At 28.6% G+C, this 11,734-nt stretch overlaps 1 protein-coding gene across 5 annotated transcripts in view; it reads left to right on the top strand.

Moving 5' to 3' along the window:
- The window catches only part of LOC117178920 (serine protease 33), a 122,905-nt gene extending 121,014 nt beyond the window's left edge, over positions 1–1,891 (top strand). For all 5 annotated transcript variants that reach the window (XM_033370472.1, XM_033370469.1, XM_033370473.1 and 2 more), the window contains one exon: positions 464–1,891. In XM_033370472.1, the coding sequence (XP_033226363.1) occupies positions 464–622 (159 nt within the window). In that variant the 3' untranslated portion in view covers positions 623–1,891. The remainder of the gene's footprint in view (positions 1–463) is intronic.
- Positions 1,892–11,734: the final 9,843 nt, after the last annotated feature.

Below are 11,734 nucleotides of genomic sequence, written 5' to 3' on the forward strand. Positions count from 1 at the left end.
AATTTGTTTATAAAATATACAAATATTTATGAGTGGGCAAATTTTTAAGAAAACATCATTTTAATTTCCACGAATTATCTTAACGATGAAAGCAAGCAATTTCACAGCAAAAATATACATTGAAGACGAATAATCCCTAATGTTGATAATTTTTTAATGCAATTTGTTTATACTAATTACCTTTCCAGGTTAATAATTGTATTTATACATATGTGTATTGAGTCCAAGTGACAGGGAGTACAAAAAAAATTTTGACTAGAAAATAAAAAATTAAATTAAAAAATTCGACACTTATTTCGCTGTTTAAATTAACATAAAAAGTACATAAAAAATAAATATACTTTTACTATTGTTTAAAAAATTAAGTCTTTAATTTAAAAAAACAACTAAAATCGGTGCATAATTACGTGTGACTTAATTGTTGAATGGCCTCAGATGAATATAAAAATAAATTTAATTTCAGGGAGACAGTGGAGGGCCACTAATGCTCGAGAAAACCGGAAGGTGGTACCTGATAGGAATCGTCTCAGCCGGTTATTCCTGTGCTCAGCCAGGTCAACCTGGGATTTATCATAGAGTGGCCAAAACAGTCGATTGGATAACATACGTTATAAATTCTTAAATTCCATTTTTATTTAAAAAATGGGAATTTTTTTATCGATTCGAACGAATTTGAAACTGCAGTGTCGAGAGACAGTTTTCTGCACCAGATTAATAAACTGCAATGGAATTCCGTTCAGTGGAAATCCGATTTGAAGACTGCCGATTTATGAAAAACTTATTTCAACAAAAACTTAACAAAAATTACAAGTAAAGGCCAGGGAAAGTATCAAATGAAGTCCCAAATCAGTGACAACTGTAATCCTAAAGTGAAATCGAAAATGATTTTGCGTCTCATTCCGAAATGATCACATGGATCGTTTTGAACTTGAAAGGTGGTATGAGACCTGCAATTTTATCAGGAAAATTCTCTCTTTAAAGAGAATAATAATAATAAAAATGGCTGGTCTTCAATTTGTTCAGAGATATTATGATGATAGTCTGTTAACACTACAGACAGGCCTCCTTGGGCATAAAATTACTTTTATTTTAATAAAGTATGTGAAAATTCAGCAAATTTAATTTAGTTGTGTAAATATCTGTTATAACTGAATTCTTTTTTATAGAAAGATTCTTTTAGAAGAATGGGAAGTATTATTAAGTAAGGTATAGAAAAGTGGGGTTGAGATCAAAGAAAATTTAATTTTAAATTAAAATTTTATATTTATATAATAATCGATTGAAATGCACTTCATTTAGTTTTATAGGAATTCATAAAATAATTTAAAGTGAAAAAGAGATAATAATTTTAATTTATGGTTATAAATAATCCTTGGAGGTCTGTTAAAGTTGATGTATAAGTAATAGTTGGGTGTACAATCGATGTTTGTAATAATGAAATAATTATGTAAATGCGACTTGTCTGGATGTGATGTATAATTGTAAAGTTAATGATGACTATATGTAAATGTATATGTGTGAAGTATTATTTAAGAAAAAGAATATTTTTTAATTTTTGCTTTTGTGCGCATAAATTTGGTTACAAAAAAAATTATTCAACAAAAGCTCAAAAGGATTTTGAATTTTTGCTAAACAATCCTCTCACTGTCATACGTGAATATCCCTTCATTTTTCTACAATATTTTCATAACTTTAATTGTTGTATAGTAAAATATTTTTTTAAAATTAGGTAACAATAACAAAAACCAAGCTTTGGATATTTTTAAAAATAGGATAAGATATTTTTAAGGCAAATAATTTATATCCAATTTCTTTATCGACTCAAGGTAGAGGTAGAAGTTTCTGCAGAAAATCCATTCAAAGAAAACTTCATCAGAAGAGAAAGTCGAAGTAGATTTCACCAAGTAAATATTATTAAAGTTTAAATAATAAATAATCTTGTATGTAATTGAAAATTAATTTAAATTTACAATTGGAAGGCCCAGAAAGTTTCTATTAGAGTTTCATTTAAAACTTGGTTAAAATATATTATCCAAGAATTTTCAACTTATAATGATATTGTGAATAATAATTTGAATGTATAAGAATTCATATACATGGTGAATTGTAAAATGTTGTTTAATGATTAAAATTAAATACGAATGAAGATAGGAAATTTCTTTATCGACTCAGGGTTTAAATTATGACTTCAAGAATATTGGATTACTAGGTACGTAACTGTTTACAGCAGCAAAAGTTAAAGAAGAAAGTTCTTTTCATTACTTTGTCGGTAGCAATATTTGCAAAAAAATAAATATTAATTTATGAATAATTCTCCAAATTCTGATAAATTACGCAAGCCAAGCATTTCATAAAATTTCATAAAAAATCATCGGCGGAAACTGAATTGAAAATCGTCAAATGGACGGAGATATTATTAGATTAGGGAAAAAAGTAGAACATGTGCTAAAAGTTTTTTTTATCAACGCTGCAATCAATTATTCTATTGTGCTAATATTATCTCTAAAAAAATAGTTTTTTTCCTTATTTAAAAAATGACAAAATTACTGTTTTCTTAAACACATACAATATTTTTTGATTAAAAAGAAGCTATAGATTTTCGCATTAGATAGTATCAGATAACATTGCTGGTTCATTTAATATTTCCAAAATTTTTTTTTTTTATTATCTGAAAATAATTTAAAGCCCCAAATTTAAAAAAGGGAGGCAAAGTATGTTTTTAAATGAAAAACTAATTTGGCAATAAAAATTCTAATTAGAAATGTATTGCCTTTAATTAGATTTTCTGATATGGCATTAAAAAAATAAATTTTTTTTATTTTATAAGAGCAAAAATAAAATAAATAATGTGTTTCTTTGATTTCTTAAATATTAAATGCAGGAGCAAGCTTCGATTTATTGGTGATTAGTGCCATATTAAAAGGTTATTTTACAAATATGTTTCGACGTAATAAAACTATATCTAATTTTTTCCAGTTAATATTAAAATAAAAAAAACAGCTTTTTAGTTCAAATTATACACGTGAGACAAACCGTAATACAACATTTCTGTCTATGCCCATTTTTATGTTTAACCTTCAACAACAAATTTTGTTTCATAATTATATTTTTGTACTTGAATTGTTTGATTTTTTTAAAATAAAAAATATAGGAAAATTTGTGGAGTACACCGAAATTTTCAACTACTTGAAATATTGGTATTCACGATTTCAGCACTTTTAATTGACTATGAAGCGGGTCTAAGATTCTACTTTTCGATCCCTAGGGAATAAAAAGTACTTTTCACAACCAGGTAATAAAAAGTAACGTCAGAGGTTAATAATGGAAATGAGCAAAACATCAGTTGACCGCGTTTACAGATTTTTCGAATCATTGTCAAATTTTCATTTCCATTTCCGAAAAATTTTAGATGCTATTCTATACATTAAAAAGGGGCGGCGGTGAACTATTGACTGTTCTTTCAAATATAAATTCAATTCCAATAGCATTTTCATTTAATGTTTTTATGTAGCTGGTTGTGTGCTCTAAATCTGACAAGTAAAAATTGGAACTGTGTCTTTTTTGTACTTTATTCCCTACAGAATATTAACTTAGATGCTATCAGATCTTTTATGGAAATAATTCAAGCTGTACCGAAATTTGCAAACTCCAAATTAGTCATAATTGGTGACTTTAATTCACTTTCGGTTTCGTCTTTCTGTGTCTTTCTGTGATCTACAGCAAGAAAATTAAATAATAAAACAGAACTAAGTCTTTTTTTATTTATTTTTTGTGAGATCCATTTGTGAAGTGGATGTGTCATGCAATCCAATTGTTCCCGAGGATATTCACCAACCAGCACTAAAAATAAATATAAAAGTTCGCTGAATAATTTCTGGACAGAGCCATGAAATTCACAAAAATGGCAATAGTCTCTCACGTTTTAGCTTCTAACTGGATAATTACTCAGGTTTCTTGTAGATCTAACCAATCAGAACTGGTCTTTCCTAGAATTGTATGGAACTGCGGATGAAGCCTGTGACCTGCTTCTCAACTAAAACTAATAGTAGAGTCTCTTCTCCCTCGTTTTCAGAAGATATAATTCGTGATATCAGATTAAAACATAAATATTGGAGAAAAAATCAGGAACATCCGCCTGAGTTCTATCATGAACAGTATTGTATACCCAAAACAAGCATTAATCAACGAATCAGGCGGGCACTGATTGATTATGAACAAAGTAGGGAGGCGGAGCTCAGATTGAATTCGTCGTCATTATCAAATTACATTAACAAAGCAAAAGAATTTACTAGACTTGCTAAAATAATGTATCATAGTGGGACTGCATTAACGACTTTTTAAAATCTTTTAACGGAATTTTCTGCTGAACTTAATAATGTAAATATACCACTAAATAAAAAGACCCAATCCGAACCCAAATATGGAAATCAGTATTTGGGTAGAAATAACTAAAGATTAAAAGTTGACCAGGTTACCAAAGAAATGAAAGCTCTACCTTCAAAGAGAACAGCGGGAACTAATATTGCGCCTGTCTTCATATGAAAAAATGGTCGTGCAGTATTAGCACAATTGTAATATATCATTCTTAATTTATCTATTGAAGCTGTGATTTTTCCGCAGTTATAGAAAACGGTAAAGGTTCCTGTTTTAGAAGGTGGTGAAAAGCTGATCATTTAAATTATCGACTAGTTGCAGTTATCTTTTATTTCTTCGAACAAATAAAAAACAACTGTTCATATTTAAAAATTTTTAAGAATTCAAAAATTTTAAGATTTCTAAAAATGATAAGTTAGCAATAAATTGTAAAAATGTCTGTAATTTTTAAATATTTCTAAATTCATATTAAGATAAAAAGAAAGTTTTCAAAATTCTTCCATACAATCAGAAATATATTTCTGTGTCACAAACATCGTTTAAAATCATGCATTTGTTATAAAAAGTATTGTATGCACTAAGTGGGAAAAGCCGGACTTTTTCGACGGGTGTATGTTTTTAGTACGTGTGGGAGATTTTTGAAATGTTTTTCGGAAATTTGGCTCTTTTTCCAATCTCTGAATTTCCGAAATTTGCATACAAATTCTAAAATGTTTAAAAACTATAAATTGGCCATAAATTAAAAAAATGTATGTAATTTTTCAAAAATTCCTAAATTCATATTAAAATGAAAATAAAGTTTTTAAAATTACTCCATATGATCAGAAATTATTTCTGTGTTCCCAGTGGAGCGATTGTTAGAGGATCTTTTGTCAGAAAAATATAATTTTTGAAATTTATTTTCCATCTTGTCAAAATATGACGTTAATTATTTTCGGTTATTTGTAGAGTTAACTTGATCGATAGTGTTGATTTTTATTTCCACAGATGGTAGGGTGACATATACACTGATCGATAGTAACTACTATGATGATAATACAGAGTTCCTATGGAACTACTTGTATCGCCTAGCTTGAGATAGCGTATATTTCTGAAAAAAAGATTTTCTTTCGATCTCTCTCATAGCTTTATTGGGAAAGCACCCGATCGGTAATCGGAAGTTCTGTGGTTAGTTTTCCAGTGTAGAAATTGTTACCCATGTAGAAATTCGAATGGGGAACCAGCCTGCTTTCCGACCATTCGACCCCACTTAAAGTCGGGGGCTAGTCGGGGCCTGATCGGGTACTAATAGGGATCATATGATAACACATCCGCGTGGAATTTGTGGAACAACCCCTAATTTACATTTGGCAAAACTTTCAGATCAATTAAAAAATAAGCATCTGTACAAATTTAGAGTCTTATGCCTTTCGTAAAACTTTTCACCTACATCTATATGTATTTTTTCCAATATGGATTTTCTTAAAATTCCATATAAAGGTATTTATAAATGTTTCTAGAAATTCGCAATCTTCTAAAAAATACTAAAAAAAAATAATATTACGTCTTTCGAAAGATTTTGATCGTTGTTTTTATAAATAGTTGATTTTCGTACAAACTTATTAACTTAATAATTATTCATTAAGTATATTTGAGATGAATTTAACATTAATCAATCTTTTCTCCAAAAAACGGTGTAAAATTATTGTTGAATATATTCTTAGTACTTTAGAATTAAAAAATCATTACGCTTTTTAAGGTATTACCTTATTTGATAAAACCTCGCCGAAAACTCAAACATAAGAATAACCCGACTAGAGCCCCACTAGCTCCCGACCAGAGCCTGAAGATTACCCGCACGGAAATTAGTGAACAAAAAGGCCCGACTAGTCCTTGACAGACCACCGACCAGGCCCCGAATGAAATTTTGACAAAAAAAGCCCAACTAGTCCCCGATTAGTCCCCGACTGGGTACTTTGTCCAAATTAATAACCCGAATAGCCCCCGAATTTGCCCGACTAGTAATAGGGCCAAATGGGGCCTAGAAATTTCACAGCTTATATATTTTCCTAAATTGATATTAAGATAAAAATAAAGCCACAGATTTTTAAAATTTTTCCCAAAATTTTTTGCTATTTTGTAATACTCTGAACTTACGCAAAATTTGAGACATGTATTAAAATTCGAAAATTTCTTTAAATATGAAAAATCGTAATAATTCTAAAATTTATAGAATTTCGTTACAATTCTAAAATTTCTAAAAATAATAACATTCGTTACAATGATAATATTTCTAAAAATAATGAAATTATAAAATTAATAACAGTTGTTAAATCTCTGAAAACTCAAAAATTTCGGAAAATTCAAAAATGGTTTAAAATCCTGAATTTGTTGTAAAAAGTGTCGCTGGCATCAAATGGGGGAATCCGGACTTTTTCGACAAGTAGGTTTTCTATAAAAGCCGGAGATTTTTCAAATTATATCCGGAAATTTTTCGATACCCTAAATTTACGTAAATTAAAAAAATTTGTGAAAATTATTATTTTTTGAAAATAATACAAATGATAAAACTCATAAAAATTCGAAGATCTCTAAATAATTTACAATTTTCTAAGATACTAGAATTTTCAAAATGTCTACAATTTTGAGTAACTTATAAATTTAACATACATTTTTAAAATTGCCATAATTTTTCAACATTCCAAAAGCATATTTCAGGTAATTTTTGAGTTGTTCAAAGAAAATTTTAGATCTTGAAAAACTAACTATGTAGAATGATAATAAAACAAATATATTACGTCTAACAGGAAATTCAATTAAAATTATTTGAAATACTTTTTGAATACCATAACTGCCTACCCAACATTTTTGCTTGGTGTTAAAAAAACATATATTTTTAATGAAAATATAATTTAATGTTAATTACTTCAAAAGATGATAGATCCTTTTTTTTCATCAGATAATGAAAATGTTTACAATACAGTGTTTTCATTACAGTATTTTCAATTTACCGAATTCTTTAAAATAATTCTTTACACAGTTTTTAATGTGAACTAACACCTTATAACAGAAGTTTCAAATATAATACAAAGAATTTAATGTAACTTAGTTCAAAACGAGCTGGATACTTTCTTTTCATTAAATATTTCAAGCGTTTAAAAGTGAAATAAATTTATAAAATAAAATAACACTTTCAAAAAAATAATGTACAATATAGAAAACATGTAATTTCATTTTATTTATTTGGAAATTGCTTGATCGCTTTTTTTATTTAAATGATAAAAATGTTTAAAAACTATCAAAAAATAATAAGCAATACAAAAATATGCCTGCTACGCGGGCACATTCCCATTGCGCGCTGCGCTCGAAGCGCTTCGCGCCAAGTTTGAACGAACGTAGGGCATGCGGGCACGCTCTCGCGCTTCGCGCTCCTTTTCGCCCTTTTAATTTGTATACTTTAACTACATTTTTTCAAATATACATATTATAACTTAAATCGAAAACTGTGATTTAAACTTCTGATGAATTACAGCTATTTAATGTAACTGACATTTTTTTCGATTTGTTTTTAAAGAAGGTTCTCAAAGCAACTGCGGCTTTGACGATCACATTCACATTACGAAACTCGCGCTTCCTTTTTCTTGAAAATTTTCGAAATGTTGAAAATCATATATCTTTTTTAATTTTCATTAAATTTGAAAATATCATACAAATAATTTGCAAGTATTTTTCCTGTTTAACAGAAAAAATGTATAAAACTCTTAAAAAATTTGTTCTTTAAATTTTGAAAAAGCTCCAAATTTAAAATTTTTGTCCAATCGAAAAATGTAACTGAGATAGTTTCGAAATATATTTAATATCTAAATTTGATATTTCCAGTTCTTCTACCCATCTGTAAGAAACTTTGAAAACAATTTCTAAAATTTGCAAAAAAATATTTTAAAATTTTGAAAATGATCTAATTTTTTTAATTTTGTTGGGAATAACTATAAGTAACCATACATGCAGGCAGACACACATACATACAGCCAGACAGAAATACAGCTGGACAGACACCGACAAAATTGTATGATTTTCGATTTCTGTGAGTGCCGACGTACAGATCTATTAAAAACCAGAGATCGAAAATTTTGACGATTACATTACACTCACATGAATGAGAATGTGAAAAGACAAGTGCAGAAATGCTTTACTGACGAAAAGCAATTCTCTGTTATACAAAAACCTCCATAAAACGTTTAAATTTAAAAATGTAAGTTTTCCATTTATCTTCGATAATGGTCGAAAGTAATTTAGTCTTACCGTGATACAACAAGTGGGAGGGGACGCGTGTCCCATTAGCGCTTATCCACTCGTCTTCGGCTCGTGCTCGCTCGCCTACGGCTGGTACTGAAAAAATTGCACTCATAGAAAAACTTTCACTCAGCTTCATGCGTAATATAATATTTTATACGCAGAATTAAAATAGGAAGGTTAATAAATAATGCTCAAACGATTGTATTTTCCAGAGTGTTTTTATTTTCGAATTCGCTTCTGTTGAAATATAATATCCGGCAAGAGACAATAAATCCACAAATATAACCAATGGTAGGGTAGAGTGTAGATATATAATAAGATAAAATCGATAAAAGAATTGCGAAAGTCGAGGCTTAACAATCGACGCTGGCGATTAACGATCCTTGTTTATGTCGTTCCATCGATCGAAACCAAAAATGTATAGGAAATGCAGTAATTGGCAGAAAATCGATATCGACTCGTTCTCGAGGAGAACACGTACGACTTTAGAGGAACATGAGTTTTTCATTCACCCTCTTTCTCCCTCTCATTTTTTCCTTTCTCTCCCTTTATGACTCTCTCTTTCTCTTTTTTTCTTATACTACTCGCCCTGAAACTCGAATCATCTTTTTATTCCATTTTCGCTTCCTTCGATTTATTTTATATTTTTATTCGCAAAAAACTCAAATCGAATAATATGTGCTCCCTAGGGAGTAAAAGTGAGAAGTTGAGTCCCGCTTCAGAAGCACGAAAAACGGCTGAAATCGTGCAAGTTTTGCAAAAAGTACATTTTCAACTGATTGAACGTTCACACAATCATTATTCGGGAGGATCTTTAACTTTATGGTAATAATTTCTATAAAGAGAAAAATGTTTAGAGTGAAAGGAATAGAAAAAATTCTTTTCATACAGAAACCATTTTTGTAGCTTGCCTTTTGCTGAAATCGTTTGATTATGTATAGCAATTATTACCACAATTTTTCTTTTAGCTTATATTGATTTAAAAATGAATTATGAACGCTTCGGAAATTCTTTGCGTCTTCGCAAATACAGAGTGACACACTTTTATCGCCGGAAAGAATTCCCGACCATTTCTACGTTTTTTCCAGTTCGAAAATTTTTACATTTAAAGTGATCAAAGCAGCCAAAATTGAACTCTCCAGAATTTTCAAGTTTCCGAATTGAGGCTTAAATAAATTGTATTCGAAAACTTTTTATTCAATAAAAATAGAATAAAAATAGTTTTTGGTAATTACAGACTTTATAGCAAAGGATGCTCTCAAAAGCTTGAAAATAGGACGATTGTTAAGGAAAATAGGGAAGAAATTCTTTAAAATAAAATTAATATGTATGTTCCCTATTGAATTAATTATGAAATAATTTAAATTCGTAAGATTTTAGGTCGAAATATATTGAACTTTCAACAAAATGCTTGAGTTTTTAACCCAAAGATGAATTTATAAGAAAATAGTTAAGTATTCAAGTTGAAAAGTTGAATGGTTTAGAAAATAATCGACTTTCAAATAAAATCATTAAATTTCGACTTCAATAGTTGAATTTTCAACTTAGACAGTTAAACCGAAACAAACAAAATTTCAACCAAACAGTTGCATTTACAACCAAATAGTTTCAACATAGATTGAACAGAGAATAAACAGAGACGAATTTCCAACCAAATAGTTCAATTTCTTAGCGGTGAGTTTTGAACAAAAAAGTTTATTTTCAACCAAGAAACATCACTTTCCTATCACAAAATATGAATTTTCTATTCAAATGGACCAATTAAGAATGAAAAGTTGAATTCTCGCCCAAAAATAAGACTTTTCAACCAGATAATTGAATTTGCAAGCAAATAGTTTAATTTGCAGTCACTAAAGATGAATTTGCAACTTAATAGTTGAATTTTATAAAAAAATTAACTTTCAACCAAAGACTTGGATTGACAAGCAAATAGTTTAAATTTCAATAAAACGAGATGATTTTTCAAAAAAATTCTTACATTTTTAAACAAGTTGTTCAAGTCAAAACAAAGAAGTTTTTTAAGACTGTTGAATTATCAATCATAAACAAAATACATGATTTTAAACCAAAAAAGATAAATTTACAACCGAATAGTTGAATGTTTAAAAGAATTCATTTTGAATCAAGTAGTTAAACTTTCAATAAAAATAGAGGACTTTTCAACAAAAAAGTTTGATTTTTAACAAAAAAGTTATTCATTACATAAAAAAGATGAATTTTAGTTACATTTATGAACAAAGAGTTATGTTTTAATTAAAAGAGATGAAATTTCAAACCAAATAACCGTAACTGAAATTTGATGTATTACTGAAAACTTTTAATTTTTAACTGGAATAAGACTGGTCGATACTGGAAGATTTATATTTTCCGTCGAGTTAAAGAATTCTTAAGAAATAAGTTAACTTTTAAGCAGTACACTAAATTTTTAATAAAGTATTTTATCTTTCAGCCAACTAGTTTAATTTTTAACTAAGAAAGTTGAATTCACGATGCAAATTTTAATTGGCGCATTTTCAACTTTAAATGATGAATTTTCTACAAAATAGTTACATTTTTAATTAAATAGCTTAATAAGAAATTAAATAATTTGTTATGAAAATTGTAGTTTCATTTTCTAGCCAAAACATGAATTTTCAAGAAAACAGTTAAATTTTCTTGTAGGTTTCCATAAATCCAGCTTGCATTTAAAAAAAGGAGAAAAAGGGAAATTTTTTGAAAAACAGTGGGAAAAAAAGAAATCCTTCCAAAAATGGGGGAAAAGGGGAATACAGGAAAGAGTATACAGTCTGTAACTAAAACTTAATATAGTGATTTTTCTTATATGATAAATATTTTTACAGATATTTAATTACCGTTTTTATGATGTTTTACTATGTGTTGCTGTTGAAATCAAAACTAACCATTATTTCGTAACCTTTATTATTTTTTATTGAAAATGAAAAAAAATTCCGGTCCACGTAAAAATTCTCGGTTTTTTCCGGCCTTAAAAAATGTCCGCTGATTTCTCATATTTTTGGGTACAGTGGCCACCCTGAAATAATTATAATTAAGAGACTCGAGGAATAAATTAATAATTATTAATTTG

The sequence above is a fragment of the Belonocnema kinseyi genome, chromosome 8 (assembly GCF_010883055.1).
Source record: "Belonocnema kinseyi isolate 2016_QV_RU_SX_M_011 chromosome 8, B_treatae_v1, whole genome shotgun sequence".
In the NCBI taxonomy this organism is placed as follows: Eukaryota; Metazoa; Arthropoda; class Insecta; order Hymenoptera; family Cynipidae; genus Belonocnema; species Belonocnema kinseyi.